Consider the following 18336-nt stretch of genomic DNA (forward strand, 5'->3'; position numbering starts at 1 on the left):
GGGTTCCGGAATGTGTTGTGGAGTCGAAAGAGGCGGAGATACAAAAACGGCGAGACAATCGGCGCCATGTGATCCAGATCAGACGGTATTTATTGTCTCAATAACCCGGAATTTATCAGATCTGTACAGTTTATATACAGCAAAGAGTCGCCCACTAACTGCACGGCCGAGCATTGCTGGCGCCAGGCGCACGGGTTCACCGGATACGCGATGTGCTCAGGGATGGTGAGGGCTGAGACGACTGGAGAGATGGCGGCCACGCTACAGACCGCTGTTATTCTGAGATGATCTGACCCCCAGACGTCGGCAATGACCTGGAATCGCACACCCCGTGTCCATGATGGCATCGCCATGCCAGCGTCCTCCATTATATAAATGCTCGTCACACCACAATGCTGCCCTTCCTCCAACACACGTCCTCAGCGGAGAGTACGAGACTGCCGCCACCGGGAGGTCACACCTTGAAGCTCCACAACACGTCCGGGAAGAGAATGTACGACATGGACCATACCAAGTGGTATAAACATGCCAGTGGGTAGAAAGAGCAGACAATCATGGCGACACCTGCAATGGAGATCAACGGTCAGATACTTACAATCTAAACGTGCACATAAAAACACCCCCTGTACCGTGCCAACTCCAAGTTGTAGGTCTGAGGGATAATGTTTTTCCTTGTGGAGACCACAAAGTTGGCATAGGGAGTCTTATAGGACAGGCAATGCTCCTTGGGAAAAAAAGTATGCAAATAGGTCTCCTGCAGGAAGAAGTAAAATGGATTCTAGTGCCACCTAGTGGGGTTAGTATAAAATGAGTACCTAATTCATTAACAAGCCTTACAACAGGACTAATGATGCCTGTACACACTGCATGTGAATTACCACTAATTGCTGGGCGGCACCTAGACTTGCCGCTTGAAACAATAGCAAGCCTGGACCCGACCCTGCAATTGGCGGCACTCTGCATTTGGTTACCCAAGCTGGCCAGGGTATGTATGGGCACCCTTAGGGCTTAAGCTACCATGACATGGGGCACCTATAGCCCGAATTCTCACTGGAAACAGTGGATTTGGGCGATAATCGTCCCATGTGCAAGCAGCGGCCGACAGGGCACGGGGCGAGAAAGCGCTCACTTATCAAAATCGCTTGGTTTTATTAGCAAAATTAACACCCACGAGACATTCGGCTCATGTTAACAGGAGCCGCTCAATCTATGAACGACTGTGAATGGAGGCGGGTGGCCGGAACGATCCCTGACCAATCCCATTGACGTGAACGACTATCGCTCCTGTGTAAAGCACAGTAGCAATAATGGGGGTGGTTGTCCGTGGGACGGTTATCAGGCGCCCAACAGTCATCTATGTAAAGTACACTTCTTCACACAGGCGATGGAGGCTCAAGCCCCCCACAACAGTCAACTTGGTGCTTGGGTAATCACAGGATGCCCAGAGCCTCAGGAGCCCGAGACGACGCATGATGGGCACTAATGGCGGACTATCTACGGGCTGACCCTGGCGTACCGCTGTGTGTATAAGCGCTCGTTCACATCTGCATTACGGGTTTCCATTTGAATTCCGTCTGTCTGTTCTGTTTTTGGAGCAGGAGAACAGAATTAAGGGCTTCTTTCCCCTCAGATTTCAATGCGTTGAGATTGATTCCATTACGGTTGTTAACAGAACAAATAGTGAAGTCTGCAGCTCCATTAAAAAACAGAACAGAATTAACCCTTTCCACTCCACTGACATCTTAAGACATTATAATTTAAGGCTGTACAGCTCCGATCTTGGAAGACGTCCGTCGGGGTTCTCTTACTGTATATTGCCAGCCTCTCTGCTTTTGGAGCCTATCCAACGTGTCACCTCATGCAGTACTGGCTGTAGCCAGCAGAAAGCGCCATTGTGTAACGGCAGAAAAAGAGTAAGCCCCCTAGGAAAACCAGGATACAAATTGAATTGGAAAGGGTTAAACTGACAGCATTCCGTTCCATTGAAATCAATGGGTTAAAAAAAAGGAAACGCTTAATTCCAATTTTCTGCTCCAAAAAGGGAACAGATAGACAGAAATCCCTAATGCAGACGTGAATGGGCCCTAATACCTGCAGGTTCAGCGCCGGGTGGGCATCCCGGACCCTCATCCTTGAACTCACCCCCTGCAAAGACCATCTTCTTCCACAGCTGGGACTCCAGGATCTTGTCGTGCGGGTAGACTCCTTGGTCGATCATGAAGAGGATCATTATAATGAAAATCGCTCGCAGGACGACTGTGTGGCTTCCTGTCAGTAATGAGGCGCAGGCCAAGATGGCGGATGCGTAAGGACAGGGGAGGCCTCTGTACATGAAGGGGATCCCTATATGGGGCAAAAAATTAATATTACTGCAGTTATGTCATCCCATGAAGGTGTAATATGCAGAACGCTAGTTTTAAGAACAGATGGGATATTGTGGAGAACATGGGGGCAGGTGCAACATTGTAGGGGCGGATGAGAAACCATGGAGGACACGGCCAAATGGGGAATTGTGGGGGATACAGGGGACAGGTGGGAGACGTGGGGCATTGTTGAGGATATGAAGGCAAGTGGGACCTTGTGGAAGATTCTTACCACTGGAGTAGAAACAAAGGCGAGTAAGGACCGCCAGGACGTAAACGACGACCAGCAGAGCGTCCAGCAGGCTGTTGGTGTGGAGCAGTAAAGCCGTGGCCAGACCAAAGGAGGTGAAGTCAGCAAAGTCATCCAGTTTGGCCCCTAGAGAGCACAAAAACGTAAATGATAAACGGAGAAGAACCCAAAATGTGGAGATTTACAGGGGATGGCGGTACGAGTAATCAGACCTGCACCCTAATAACATCACAGCCCCCCCAAGAAAGAATCATCTCCCTATCTCATCCCTTACCTTTCTGCTTTGCTGCCCTTCACGTGTGTCAGTTTTCACTATTAGAATTATATTCCTAAACTAGTCCTGTCTAAAAATGAGACTGATATTAGTGGGGGTAAGACCCTGGGTGGTCGCTGTGACCTAGAGGGGGTCCCTGGACCGTAGACCGGTAGTGGTGGGCATCACACTCGTACCAGTGTCTACATCCTCCGCTGTATGTGGCACATGGTGAATAGGTTACCCCAGACCAGCAATCTCTATGGGCATCCACACGTCACTCAGCATGCCCTGGCTTCACACCAGTTGGAGACCGCTGTCCTAGGGGACCTACAACCCATTATGCAGATGGCCGGTCGGACCCCCAGTCCCCAGGGATGGCGGTGACCTGAGCGCCGCGTCTTTGGAGTCAGGTGACGGCTATTTCCACGGACTCTGAGCGGATATTTTGCCCATGATCACGTAAACGTGGAAAGTTCCTCTGGCGCCCTGTTAATGTTTCTCCAACCGCCCCGGGTCACAGACTCATAAATATGGAGATGGCGGCGGCACTTACCCAGAGCTGAGCACGTGTTGAGCTGTCGGGCCACGGCGCCATCAGCCAGATCCAGCATGAAGCCAATCAGGAGCAGCCAGGCGGCGCACTGCCATGACCTGCGGAGACAGAGCGCATGAAGACGTGACGACCGGAGTGCGGTACCGTGAGACCCGACGCCACAAGCCGATCGGAGGAGGGTCACGTGACTGTCACACACTCTAGATCTGCTGTTGTCACTGCCGCCATCCATGAACACTCTCACGCAGCCTGTTGCGCCAAAATATACAAATCGCAGTCAGTTGAACGTAAGGTCCTGCACAATGCACATTCACATCACGATCACCCTCCGCACTTACCCATTCAGAGTGCAGAGTATGGACGACAGACCCATGAGGAGGTTCGCCATCGACAGGAAATTAGCCGCGTTCTTGCGAGCAAACTCAATTGTTTCATAGTGGGAGGAAAACTCACGATGAAAAACCTTCCTGGCGAAATCCCCAAATCCTAAAGTCACCGAGAGGAGCGGTCAGCCTTGTCATAAGAGAACACAAAACCCCAAATATCTCCACCAAAGACCTTACATTGGGTCATGCGTTATCTGTGGTGTTACATAGGACTGCAGGTCACATCTACTACATTATCTGTCCTCAGATATCCCTGCATTATCAGTGGTGTTACAAAGGGCTGCAGGTCACATCTACTACAGTATCTGTCCTCGGAGACTGATCACTGTGTTATCTGTGGTGTTACATAGGACTGCAGGTCACATCTACTACATTATCTGTCCTCAGATATCACTGTGTTATCTGTGGTGTTACATAGGACTGTAGGTCACATCTACTACAGTATCTGTCCTCGGAGACTGATCACTGTGTTATCTGTGGCTTTACATAGGACTGCAGGTCACATCTACTACAGTATCTGTCCTCGGAGACTGATCACTGTGTTATCTGTGGTGTTACATAGGACTGCAGTTGACATCTTCTACATTATCTGTCGTCAGATATTCCTGTGTTATCTGTGGTGTTACATAGGACTGCAGTTGACATCTTCTACATTATCTGTCCTCAGATATTCCTGTGTTATCTGTAGTGTTACATAGGACTGCAGGCCACATCTACTACATTATCTGTCCTCAGATATCACTGTGTTATCTCTGGTGTTACATAGGACTGCAGTTGACATCTTCTACATTATCTGTCCTCAGATATCACTGTGTTATCTCTGGTGTTACATAGGACTGCAGTTGACATCCTCTACATTATCTGTCCTTAGATATCACTTTTATCTTTAGTGTTACATAGGACTGCAGGTCACATCCACTACATTATCTCTACCAAAGGAACAATTAACTAACACGTTTAGCTCTGCTACATCTGTTTGCCGGTTTGGTGTGCAGCAGGTAAGACGCAGTGTCGTTATCATACGTTATAGAAACAGAACAACCGGCGGCCACTTACCGGATGGGGATAAGTCCATCAACATACTGCGGTCATACAAAACGCCTCCCTGCTTCTTGTATACCTGGAAGCACAAGTGGAAATTGAGCCGTCTTGTTGAAACAGCTGATAACAGCGAGCAATATATCCTATTGCGTGTCCTACAGTCAATCTCTCCCTGGCCTGCAATGGCTGACAACAGGGAGCAATAGATATCCACCTGCACAGCACATGGAGAGGAGACAGGCAGCTCTGCAGTGTCGACAGATTACATTTCACACATTTTTCTTGCCCCCCGATCGCCCCCACCGTTGTGTTTGTTGGTCCCAGAACACGTATGACGTCACGTCCTCCGCAGGACAAGATCTCTATAATTGAGCTTTATTGTGATCACGGAGACATCGCCGGGTCGCACGTTCCCGCAGTGCCACTCGCCACAACACAAACAGCTAGAAGGGACGGGGTGACACGGACACTGCTCTGCCCTGTGCAGTATAGAAGTGTACCGTCCCTTTAAATGACGCAGACAGCTCACTGATGATCAATAATCTCCTACGTCCCTCCGGATCCTGAGCGACCCGCCATAATGTTACCCCTCCGGGGCTTGAATTCCGTACTTGTTAAAATCCGAACGTCTTCGAAACTGCAAGATTAAATTATGTAACGGAAACGGTTTCTGCTGCGGAATTAAAGACGTCTTGCGGAACGGTTGTAAATTTCCAACACAAAGGAGACGGAATTCCACAATTAAAGTCTGCAGAACAAAATGCAAGAAATTCAGGAAGACGTTCCGCAGAGCTCATTACTCAGTTTAAAACGCGTCACAATCCGCACTGATTGACAAAATTCGTATGAGCGCCGCGCCCTGTGGACGATTCCGTCCAGTGTGAAAGGTCCCTAAATGTCCTGGGAAACGGAAGCCCTCGAGGGGTTAACATTTGATCACTTTTCCGCTATATCTGGGAGTCTATATAGTTGTCACTCAGCTTTCCCGAGCCTTTGTGATTGGATATAGCGGCAGGGGGTGATTGCTACCATATTCTGTGCAGTCAAGCCTGCGGATGCTGGGGGTAGTTGTCTTGTAGTCGCAGCCATATTGGTTGTGACTCCGTTTTCGCAGAAACAGATATAACTTATAATAGAACACTTACGGCGACAACTTTCAGATCTGAAGGTCATTGATTGTTTTGGGAATTAGCTCCGCCCCCATCACGCCTCCCCTCATTGCAAATAGTGCAGAGGGGCGGAGAGGGGGTGCAGAGTTGGCGGAGAGGGGGTGGGAGCTCGGAGCAATGCTCCTGGCTCTTCCAGCCTCCTCCCCCTGCAGAGAGGGACGCCGTATATCGGCCGGGCGTGGATACGTGGACGATATATGGTCGTCTGAATAAGCCCTCAGACTGTAAAAAATGGCAGAATTTGTGTTTTTTCTTCCTGACCTCCCCCAAAAATGAATAAAAGTTCTACATCCAAAATGGTACCAATAAAAACTACAGTTCGCACACAAAAAAGAGCCGTCATACGAGGACGGAAAAATACAAGAGTTATGGCTTTTGTAAAGTGGTGATGAAGGCTTCTGCTGCAGAATTTAATCTTGAGGTTTTAAAGTAAAGATGTGCAGATTCTAATGCGGAATTCGAGCCCCATCGGGATAACATGTCCGTGCGGACTGACTGCGTCCCACGTGAAAGGTCCCTAACATAAGCGCTAACAGCTGCCGGTAGCACTTGCATTTTTGCTGATAATTGCCGGCTGAACCTGTAAGTTCAGATGTAGACTGGCAATTATCTGTAAATCATGAGCATTAGCGCCGTTCATGTACTGGCGCCCTTAGGCTGCTATTACACGAGTTCTATCGGCACCCACTAGCGCTCATATTTTCCTAACGATTGCCAAGGTGAAACTTCAAGTGCAGGTGGAGCCCGGCGATTAGTGCTATTACAGGAGCATTAATGGCACTTGCGTAGCAGCAGCCGTAGGGTATTCTTCCACGCAGCACCGCATTGCTGGGCAGTGATGAACTAGCTGTTCATTGTTAATGGCCGCAGCAAACACACATGCATTAACAACCTACAGCTAGTATACACTACAGCCCAGAGCTGGTACTTACTCTCCCCCATGCTGCAGGAGTATACACTAAAAGTCTAGAGAGGGTAGTTAACCCTCTTCTCCCTGCAGATATAGTTAATGTTTTCTTGATTACGAGGTGGTCAAAAATGCGCAATTCTGTGATTGTGAATATATATATTTTAAAAATTTTTTTTTTTTTTAAATGCTGTTCGCCATGTGAGATTGATAATGTGATGCTTTAATCTAATTTTAATAATCCAGACTTTTGTGGTCATATCAAATTTTTATCTTTTCTTATTTTTTGATGAAACGACTGGGAAAGGGTTTTTGAAAAAACTTTTACGACCTTTTATTTTTACTAATATTTAGTGAAACATTTTTTACTCATTTTCCATTAGTCCTCATACGGGACTTGTACTTGTGATCGTTTGATTGCTCATAGTGTATAATGCAATACTAGTGTATTGCATTATACTGCATTCTGAGCACGGTGGGAATTGGCTAAAGTTATCCCGTATCCCCAGGTTAGGGGATAACTTTATGATAGGGGGGGTCCGACTGCTGGGACATCTACCAATCCAGAGAATAGGGGTCCCAAAGGTCCCCACATGAATAGAGAGAAGGTCTCGCATGCACGACACTGATCTATTCATTTCAATGGATGCATTGGAAATTGCTGAGTACAAGCGTTCACTAACTTTATACTTTGGCACAACCTTTTTAACTTCCACCCCATCCTGCAGGAATATATACCAGACCCTAGAAAGAGTACTTACCCCCTACCAATCCTGCAGGTGTGTACACCAGACCCTAGAGATGGTACAGTAGAACCTCAACTAACGTCATTAATCCATCCGGAAGCAATGGACTTTAGTAGAGATCAATGTTAGTTGAGGACATTATTTCCATAGGAATTAATGTAAATCCAATTAATTGGTTCTAATACTGAATGAATATAAAACACAACTTTATAATTACACAACAGGGTATCATTATAGCAGTACGCATCACTGTGTTATCTGTGGTTTACATAGGACTGCAGGGACATCTTTAGCAGTATGTATCACTGTGTTATCTGTGCTTTGACATAGGACTGCAGTATTTATTTGCAAACGTTTCTTTACTGTACTGTACTCATCTGTACAGTACTTACATTTTGCAGTACAGTGGGGATTCAGGAGGCAGGCAGCGTTCAGCCGACACTTTGGGGATTCAGCTGCTGTACTGTGGCGGCAGGCAGACACAGCAACGTTCAGCCGGCACTGTGCACTGTGGAGAGGGGAGGGGGAGGAGTAGGCGCGCGCCGATGCAGGAGAAGCAGGAAGTGACCGGCATCAGCTGCATGCCGGCTCACTGAGCGGCGCCCGGGGTCATGGAGCAGTCGGCGCCCTTATCTGAGGAATGCAACTTTATTTGCGGGATCACTGCTGCCCTGCCACATCAACTTAAGTTGAAAACAGCTTTACTTAAAGGGGTTCTGACACGAATAAGGTTTTTATGCTTTAACAGCCATTGTTCCCTGGTCTGCCTAATGGACACAAGGAACCAACGATTTTTGGCGTGCTAAAGCATAAAAACCTAATGCTTACCTTTTTGTTCTTCTGTTGTGCAGCGGGGGTCATCTCCCAGCAGGCTTTCAGATTCCTCCGAGAAGCCAGAATGCCCCCCCCCACCTCCGGGATGGCGCGCAGGTGCAGAAAACAGGTGCCCTCTGACAGCAGTCAGGACAGGCCGCCTCTCCACTGCGCACACCAGGACGGACGGCCCGCCCACAGCAAGCACTGCTTGTGACGTGGCGCCCGTCCGTTCACCCCGGAAGTGGCTCACGGACGGAGCAGAGCAGGAAACGGTCATTTTGACCGCTCCAGCTCTGCTTCAAGAAGCTACAGAAGAAGATGCCGGATGGAGGGGACATACCTGATGATTGGTCCTGGCCAGGCAAGGTAAGTAAATTTTTTTTTTTTTCATGTCAGAACCCCTTTAAGAGCAATGCTACTCAAGGGTTTACTGTACTTCTTCCCCATTCTGCAGGAGTCATCCCTGCACGGTAGAGACAATACAGTTGTTTCTATTCTCTGTTGCTGTCTGGACTTCAGACTGATACATTATAACTAGCAGAGAGCTCACAGAGCATTGTCTACACGGATACAATTGTATCCACTTCTCCGCTGAGAGCAGGACAGGCTATGTACAGGGTTTCCTGTCTCTGAATTTAGAGAAGACACTCACAGCAAGCAGAGTTCTTGAAATAGGTGAGAAAGTGAAACATAAAGTCTAAAAGAAAGTTGTAGAACTTTCATTTACAGACTAATGAATCTTTCTACAAAACCAGAATCACTCTGGGAAGATGTCTGGAGGCCAGGTCTGTACTGCGGTTTGGAGAATGTTTTATCCCTGCTGCAGAACATCTCACCCTTCTTGTTTTTGTCTTTAGGCTTCAATTTATACAGAATGGATAAGAAGGTCTAAAATTCTTTTACAGTAACTTTGCGGCTCCAGGAGACGTCTGATCCGCTTTTGGACAGGAGATTTTTATAAGGCTGTAATAGAATCTTAAAGTGGGGATAAAATAGCCGAACAGCAATTTCTTCCAACTTTTCCATACACTGTATACAAACACACTAGTTCTGCTTCTGACTCCTGTCTCCTCCAGACTCCTCTGTCCTCCACCAGAATCCTCTGACCCCTCCTCCAGATCTCTGCATGTCCTCCAGACTAATCCTAAACATAACTCCTCGTCCACTCCAAACACCTCTGACCTCTTATCTGGACCTCTCTATCTCCTCCAGAATCTTGCATCTACTCCAGGCTCTTCCTTATATTCCAGACTCCTCTGACCCCTCCTCCAGATCTCTGCATGTCCTCCAGACTAATCCTAAACATAACTCCTCGTCCACTCCAAACACCTCTGACCTCTTCTCTGGACCCCTCTGTCTCCTTCAGAATCCTGCATCTACTCCAGGCTCTTCCTTACATTCCAGACTCCTCTGACCCCTCCTCCAGAACCCTCAGTCCTCCCCCAGACCCCTCTGCCTTCTTGAGACCTCTGCATCTCCTCAAGACTCCTCCATCCACTCAGATTCCCCTGGCAGATCCTCCAGATCCCTCATTCTTGCACCAGACCCCACTTCTTCCGCCAGACCCCTGCATCTCCTCCAGATTCCCATGTCCACTCCAGAGTCCTTTGACCCCCTCCTCCAGACCCCTTAGTCCTCCACTATACCCCTCTGCCTCCTCCAAACTCCTGCATCTCTTCCAGACTCCTTCCTCTACTTCAGACTCTTCCAGACCCCTCAGTCCTCCACTAGACCCCTCTTCCTCATGCAGACCCCTACATCTCCTCCTGGCTCTTCCTTAAAATGCAGGCTCCTCTGACCCCTCTTCCAGACCTCTCAGTCCTCCACCAGACCCCTCTGCTTCCTTGAGACCTCTGCAACTCCCCTGTCCACTCCAGATTCCCCTGACCCATCCTCCAGACCCCTCTTTCTTCCACCAGACCCTTCTGCCTTCTCCCGACCCCTGCATCTCCTCCAGAGTCCTCTGTCCACTCCAGAGTTCTCTGACCCCTCCTCCAGACCCCTCAGTCCTCCACTAGACCCCACTGCCTCCCCCAGACTCCTGCATCTCTTCCAGACTCCTCCCTCTACTCCAGACTCTTCTGACCCTTCCTCCAGACCCCACAGTCTTCCACTAGACCCCTCTGCCTCCTTTAGACCTCTGCATCTCCTCCATCCACTCCACATTTCTCTGGCCCATCCTCCTGACCCCTCATTCTTCCACCAGACCCCTCCCCCTCCTTGAGACTCCTGCATCTCCTCCAGACTCCCCCCCCCTTTAGATTCCTCTGTCCCCTCTCCATATTCCTCTGTGCTTCCCTGCAGAGCCTTTTGTCATCCCATCCAGACCTCTCTGTCTCCTCCAGACCCCTCAATGTCCTCTACAATTGTCTCAGCACTCATCATATTCCTCTGCCCCCTCCATCTCCTCCAGGCTCATGCATCTGTTTAAGACCCCTCGATCCTCCACCAGACTCTATCTCCTCTAGATTCCTATGACTCCTCTCTCAACTCATCCAGGGCTCTCTGACTCCTTTAGACTCCTCTTTCCTTTTCAGATCCCTGTATGTTCTCTGTGGACCCATCAGTCTTTCACCATACTCATCCGTCCACTGCAGACTCCCCCCTTCAGACTCCTCCATCCACTCCAGATCCCATCTGTCCACCCCAGACTCCTCCGTCTCCCATTCTTCAGACCTCCCTGTCCACTCCAGACTCCTATGTTTCCCCCAGACACATTTTGCCCCCTCCCATTCCCCTCTTTTTCCTCTAGACTCCTTTGTTCTCTCTAGACTACTCTGGCAGTGGCCTATCTTCCATAGTCACAAAGGACAAGGTTTGGCGAAAAGCAGTATGTCCAATCCCTCCTACCCTGACATCTCCCATGGGGTGGTAATTGGGAGACCCCCATAGTCATTAGACCTCAGATGAGTTTTGTCTAATGTGTGTGCACAGCTTTAGAATCACTGCCAGACTCCAGCCCCTTCTATCAACAGTTGGGTCCCACAATTACTAGGAATGAAGAGCTAGAAAATGGGGTAAGGAAGGAAGGGGGGTGCTAGTTGGGAAAGTAATTGTCTTCATGGGCATCAATCTATATGGCGGTAGAAAGCTACGTCGCCATTATATCTGTTGGTGCAGCGATATCTCGCAGTTGTGTGTGGTACTAGAGTCAAAACTTGACAGTCATGTATGGAGGTGGAGGGATACACTATGGAATGTGAATACCTAAAGGTGGAGGCCCTTTTACATGGCTTGACATATGGTTCAGACTCCTGCAATCAGTGAGAATCTGCATGATTGTTGTTCAGTGTAAATGTATACACCGACTGAACGACGAACGTTAATTTGCTTCATCGTACAGTTTCTGCATGCGCAACAACCAAACAACATATTGGCCCATACAGGGAGGCAGTCGTTTATCTATGAACCACGGCCAGTTTACTGTGATCATTCAAAAAGCACCGAAACGAGCCAACAGTTCGTCCCGTGTGAAAAGGCCCTTATGTGCAGCAGCGAAGGAATCTCACAGTTATGTTCAGTGGTGGAGGAGGGATTTTTCATGATTATGTGCAGCAGTGGAGGGATATGGATCTTCCTAGTAGACTATATATTTCAATTCCTCATCAAGATCTGTTGTTACTGTAAGCATACAGGGAAGAAACTCGGCTGTAGACTGTATCAGTACCTCCAGCTAACAGGTAGGGGGCAGCATTGAAACATCAATATTTATTACACTCATTTACTCCTCAGGTGACCGATTCTGCTAAGGTGGGGTTAAAAGACATAGATTTACATTCATCTATTATCCCATATATACTGTAATAGATTTAATAACCCCCATATACAGAATAGAGACATCCTCAATAGCCGACCAGGAAAAAAAATTCAAAAGTCAACCATCAGCTGGAAAATTGATGCTTACAGTGTTTTGGGATTCTCAAGGGCCAGTATTGGAACATTATCAGGACAGACTTTGTTTCGAGGTGTTAAAGCATTCTCCTTATAGTGCTGATCTCACCCCATCAGACTATCACCTGTTTGGCCTCCTAAAAGAAGCCCTAAGAGGATAAAGATTCTTGTCAGATGAAGACCGCGTGTATTTGTGTCTCAGCCTAAAACATTTTTTAGTGAGGGAATACAGAGCTTGTTGACAGATGGACAAAGTGTGTTTAACATCAGGCGGATTATGTAGAAAAATAATGTATTTGTCTTTTCTGAAACTTCATTAAAATAAATTCTACAGCCAGAGTGCGGATAATTTTTGTCTCACCCTTGTAGAATCACATATATAACCCCACATAAACTGTTATATATAATCACATATCAACTATTTTATATACACTGTCATTTATATAATCTCCTATACTGCATATACAGTCTCACATATGGCAGTGTAGAGATATTTACCTGTGTTCGGAGGTCTCAGCTTCTTGGTGGATTTCTCTTCAGACTTGTTGCATCGACCTGAGCTCCAGATCCCGCGCTGTGCTGTCCCGCTGCCCCTACAGATCCCACACTATGCTGTCCCGCTGCTCCTATAGATCCCACGCTGTGCTGTCCCGCTGCTCCTATAGATCCAGCGTGGTGCTGTCCCGCTGCCCCTACAGATCCCACACTGTGCTGTCCCGTTGCCCCTACAGATCCAGCGCTGTGCTTTCCCACTGCCCCTACAAATCCCACGCTGTGTTGTCACACTCCTTCCTGTACCGCTTCTAATGTTGTGGCTACTCCTCTGCTGTGTATTGCTTCTCAGCTCTTCTGTTATTAGATGTCGCCTGTTATGCCTCCTCTGTTATGTGTCTTCCACTCCTCCTCTGGCTTGTGTCGCAGCTCATGTAAAGCTCTCCTCCTCCTCTGCTCTGTGTGCTGCTCCTGTGTCTCTCTTCTCTGCTGCTTGTTGCTCCTCCGCTCTTCTGTTATGATCTGTGCAGCACCCTCCTCCTCTGTTTTGTCCTGCTCAGCTCCTCTCTTCTGTAATTTGTCTTCCACTCCTCCGGCTTGTATTGCAGTTCATGTAAAGCTCTCCTCCTCCTCTGCTCTGTGTGCTGCTCCTGTGTCTCTCTTCTCTGCTGTGTATTGCTTCTCAGCTCTTTTGTTATTAGATGTTGCCCGTTATACCTCCTCTGTTATGTGTCTTCCACTCCTCCTCTGGCTTGTGTCGCAGCTCATGTAAAGCTCTCCTCCTCCTCTGCTCCGTGTGCTGCTCCTGTGTCTCTCTTCTCTGCTGTGTATTGCTTCTCAGCTCTTTTGTTATTAGATGTTGCCCGTTATACCTCCTCTGTTATGTGTCTTCCACTCCTCCTCTGGCTTGTGTCGCAGCTCATGTAAAGCTCTCCTCCTCCTCTGCTCTGTGTGCTGCTCCTGTGTCTCTCTTCTCTGCTGCTTGTTGCTCCTCTGCTCTTCTGTTATTATCTGTGCAGCATCCTCCTCCTCCTCTGTTCTGTCCTGCTCAGCTCCTCTCCTCCTCTGTTTTGTGTCTTGCACTCCTCCTCCGGCTTGTGTCGCAGCTCATGTAAAGCTCTCCTCCTCCTCTGCTGTGTGTGCTGCTCTGTTTCTCTTTAGCTGTGTCTAGAGCTCTGCTGCTTGTCAATTATGTGGCTTTGTTTCTCTGTTGCTTATGCTGCTCCTCTCTCTTAGACCGGCGGAAATGTCAGCTGCTACTTGTTTTTAATTATGTTTTAATTGTCTTTGGTATAAAAGGAAGTGATGTATCCTGTGTGGATTAGGTGACCAAGGTTCACTGCGAACCGAAACGCGTCTCATTCTGACATGTATGTATAGACACTGAACAATGAAGGCTGAAGATTGTCACATACAAGCAGCCCTTTTTCTGAAAGTACCTGTCATGGATCGCTGTGTTGGACTGTGCGGTAGAGCTGCCGCTGAACGTGAGGATCTAGCCTGAATTGGAAGCGGGTACCTGCCGGAGTGCAGTGGTGAGCATATATCCCCTTTTTCATGATTTCATTCACGGGACGGAAGCATAGTCAATGGAAGTCAAAGGTCAGCAGCAGGTATCAGTATGCAGTACAAATGGAATGAGACGGAAGCGTAGTCAATGGAAGCCAAAGGTCAGCAGCAGGTATCAGTATGCAGTACAAATGGAATGAGACGGAAGCGTAGTCAATGGAAGCCAAAGGTCAGCAGCAGGTATCAGTATGCAGTACAAATGGAATGAGACGAAAGCGTAGTCAATGGAAGCCAAAGGTAAGCAGCAGGTATCAGTATGCAGTAGAGAAGCTGGAGGAACAGGAGCTTGATCAAAGTGGTGGAACACAATAATTACGCATTGAGGAAGTGATAAAGCTAGGCTTCTATAGGAGATGCAATCAAGGCAAGAGGTGGGGTCAGGAACAGGAGGCAGGGGCTAGATAACTGGGATCGGAGAACATGGCTGAGACATATGCAGAGAAAGAGTTCCCAAGAACAAGGCCCATCGTGCTTGTCTCGCCGATAACCTCTTGGCAGTGCGGAGGAACTCTAAATTTTTATGGTCAGTAAGAACCTTCACTGGATGATGGGCTCCTCCCAAGAGGTGTCTCTACTCAGTGAAAGCTACTTTGATGGCCAGAGGTTCCTTGTTCCCAACATCGTAGTTTTTCTCTGCGAGTGATAACATGTAGGATAGTAATGCGCAAGGGTCTAGTTGCATCTTATCTCCCATTCACTGTGACAGAATGGCTCCCACCACCTCAACCTCCACGACAAAAGGCAACTCTGGGTTTTGGTGGATCAGTATTGGTGCTGAAGTAAATAGGGTCTTTAATTCCTCAAATGCGGTTTGTGCCTCTGGGGACCAGGAAAACATGGGTGCTTTCTTTGTGAGAGGTGATGGGAGAGAGAACTTTTGAGGAGTCCTTGATAAATTTTCTGTAGAAATTCCTGAAACCAATCAGGCGCTGTACTTCCTTCAAAGTTTTTGGAATGGGTCAATCCAGGACGGCTTTAATCTTGCTGGGATCCATACTTAAGCTCTCTGGAGAGATAATGTATCCCAGGAAATGTATTTGGATCTGTTCGAACTCCCATTTCTCTAACTTGATGTAGAGGTTATTCCTTTAAAGTCATTCCAAGACCACCCGAATGTGTCCGCAATGTTCCTCCAAATTGTCAGAGAATATGAGGATGTCGTTGAGATATACCAGTACGAATTGATCAAATAGGTCCAGGAACAGGATCCGGGGTGATGGATAATGGTGAGGGTGATGAATGGTGGTCTATAGCTGGGACTAGGGTGATGGATGATGATGAGGGTCTATAGCGAGGACCAGGGTGATGAATACTGAAGGTCTATAGCTGCAATCAGAGTAACAGATGATAAGGATTTATATCTGGAATTGGAATGATAGGTATGGTCTATAGCTATGGTCTGAGGTGTTGGAGGATGATGATGGTCTATAGCTGTGATTGAGGTGATGGCTAATGATGAAGGTGATGGATAATAATAGTCTATAGCTGGAATTAGGAGGATGATGTTCAGGGTCTATAACTCAGAACATGGTGATGAATGATGATCGTCTATGGCTAGGAACAGGGTTATGGATAATGAACGTCTATGGCTAGGAACAAGGTGATGGATGATGATTGTCTATGGCTAGGAACAGGGTGATGGATGATGATCGTCTATGGCTAGGAACAAGGTGATGGATGATGATCGTCTATAGCTAGGTACAGGGTGATGGATGATGACCATCTATAGCTAGGAACAGGGTGATGGATGATGACTGTCTATAGCTAGGAACAGGGTGATGGATGATGACCGTCTATGGCTAGGAACAAGGTGATGGATGATGATCATCTATAGCTAGGACCAGGGTGATGGATGATGACCGTCTATAGCTAGGAACAGGGTGATGGATTATGATTGTCTATAGCAAGGAACAGGGTAATGGATGATGATCGCTGGCATCACGAGTGACAAGTTGGACTACCGATAGGCCGCCTGCAGACGAGCGGGTCGGATCCAGCAGCGAGAATTCTCACCGCGCGATCCGACCCGAGCACCTGCAGGGACGAGCGCGTACTCACCCGCGCCTGGCGGCCCCGGCTCTTTCATGTGCCGGCTGCCGCGCAGCCGGCGCATGCGCAGACCAGAGCCGGTGGTCCGGGTGAGTGCGTGCTCCACAGAAAATTAGGACATGCCGCGGTTTGTTTGCCGCGCGAGATTTCGCGCGGCCAAACCGCGGCCGTCTGCATAGGAGTGCGTATTTTAATGCACTCCTATGCAGACTTTCAGCGGCGGAAATCCCGCAGGAAATCCCGCGGCGGGATTTCCGCTCGTGTGCAGGCGGCCATAATCGTGGTTACTGTTCCCATGATCTCCCCCAGCAGTAACAAGGTCGGTCCCGAGCTACCCTCAGGAAGGAGACAGTAGAGCCCTGTGACAAAGTTATCTCTCTACCCCGCTGTCTCCTCGGCTGAGGGCCTGCTCCTTGGACGCTGCAGGGCCATAAAGTGTGGCTGCATGTGATGTCCACTGAGATGGCAGTAAGGGGCTCAGGAATGGCAGTAGATGGTGTAGGGATGGGAGTGAGGGAAGGAGGCTCGCAGTACAGGGTACAGGGATGGCAGTAGAGGGTGTGGGGATGGCAGTGCGGGCTGCAGGGTAGCAGTAGAGGGTGCAAGGATTTCAGTAAGGGAAGAAAGCTGGTAGTAGAGGATGCAGAATAGCAGTGGGGATGGTAGGGATATCAGAAAAGGATAAAGACTGGCAGTAGAGGGTAGAGGGTTGGCAGTGGGGGTTGCAGGATAGCAGTAGAGGGTGAAGGGTTGGCAGTGGGGGCTGCAGGATAGCAGTAGAGGGTGGAGGCAGGGGCGTAGCTAAAGGCTCATGGGCCCGGGTGAAAAAGTTTATCTTGGAGCCCCCCAAGTTCTCTTAACCCCTAATGAAGAGGTGTACCTTGAAGCACCAGGGCCCCAATGCAAAACCTGTAACAGGGCCCCCAACTATAACGCTTTATTCCTGGTACTGGGCTCCCTATATGGAGAAGAGAGGCCTTACGGGCCCCCTAAGGCTCCTGGGCCCGGGTGCAACCGCATCCCCTATAGTTACGCCAGTGGCGTAGAGGTATGTCAGTGAGGGATGGAGGCTGGCAGTAGAGGGTGGAGGTTTGGCAGTTTGGGGATTGGCAGTAAAGGGTGGAAGGTTGGCAGTGGGGGCTGCAGGAGGGCAGTAGAGGGTGAAGGGATGTCAGTGAGAAATGGAGGCTGACAGTGAAGGGTTAGCAGTGGGGGCTGCAGGATGGCAATAGAGGGTGGAGGGTTGGTAGTAGAGAGCAGAGAGTTGTCAGTGGAGGGTTGTCAGTGGGGGCTGCAGGATGGCAGTAGAGGTTGGAGGCTTGGCAGGGGGCTGCAGGATGACAGTAGAGGGTTGGCAGTGGGAGCTGCAGGATGGCAGTAGAGGATGGTGGAGGGCCTGCAGTGGGGGGCTGTAGGATGGCAATAGAGGGTGCAGGGTTGGCAGTGGGGGCCGCAGGATGGTAGTAGAAGGTTGGCAGTGGGGGCTGCAGGATGGCAGTAGAGGGTGGTGGAGGGCCTGCAGCAGGGGGCTCTAGTATGGCAATAGAGGGTGCAGAGTTGGCAGTGGGGGACGCAGGATGGCAGTAGAGGGTTGGCAGTAAAGGGTGGAAGGTTGGCAGTGGGGGCTGCAGGAGGGCAGTAGAGGGTGAAGGGAAGTCAGTGAGAAATGGAGGCTGACAGTGAAGGGTTAGCAGTGGGGGCTGCAGGATGGCAATAGAGGGTGGAGGGTTGGTAGTAGAGAGCAGAGAGTTGTCAGTGGAGGGTTGTCAGTGGGGGCTGCAGGATGGCAGTAGAGGTTGGAGGGTTGGCAGGGGGCTGCAGGATGACAGTAGAGGGTTGGCAGTGGGG

The 18336-nt window shown here is 49.0% G+C and overlaps 1 protein-coding gene across 2 annotated transcripts; it reads right to left on the reverse strand.

The window, feature by feature from the left end:
* Nucleotides 1-72: 72 nt before the first annotated feature.
* On the reverse strand, nt 73-13941 carry TMEM269 (transmembrane protein 269). 2 transcript variants are annotated; one of them, XM_066606248.1, is made up of 7 exons: nt 12877-13941; nt 4865-4928; nt 3761-3908; nt 3423-3520; nt 2596-2739; nt 2143-2343; nt 73-564 (listed from the first exon to the last, which is right to left on the reverse strand). In XM_066606248.1, the coding sequence occupies exons 2-7, from the start codon at nt 4887-4889 to the stop codon at nt 455-457; spliced, it is 726 nt and encodes a 241-aa protein (XP_066462345.1). In that variant the 5' UTR covers nt 4890-4928; nt 12877-13941; the 3' UTR covers nt 73-454. The 2 variants fall into 2 exon arrangements, with proteins under 2 accessions (XP_066462345.1, XP_066462346.1); XM_066606249.1 differs by lacking the exon at nt 12877-13941 and having other exon boundaries at nt 4865-8141.
* Nucleotides 13942-18336: the final 4395 nt, after the last annotated feature.

The sequence above is a fragment of the Eleutherodactylus coqui genome, chromosome 6, assembly GCF_035609145.1.
Source record: "Eleutherodactylus coqui strain aEleCoq1 chromosome 6, aEleCoq1.hap1, whole genome shotgun sequence".
Classification (NCBI taxonomy): Eukaryota; Metazoa; Chordata; class Amphibia; order Anura; family Eleutherodactylidae; genus Eleutherodactylus; species Eleutherodactylus coqui.

Bases quoted from the DNA above. Each gene is read 5' to 3' on its own strand.
- TMEM269 (XM_066606248.1), bottom strand. From the start codon at position 4,889: ATGTTGATGGACTTATCCCCATCCG. The intron at 3,909-4,864 runs GTAAGTGGCCGC...CGGTGACTTTAG, and splicing joins GATGGACTTATCCCCATCCG to GATTTGGGGATTTCGCCAGG. The intron at 2,740-3,422 runs GTAAGTGCCGCC...TGTGCTCTCTAG, and splicing joins CAACACGTGCTCAGCTCTGG to GGGCCAAACTGGATGACTTT.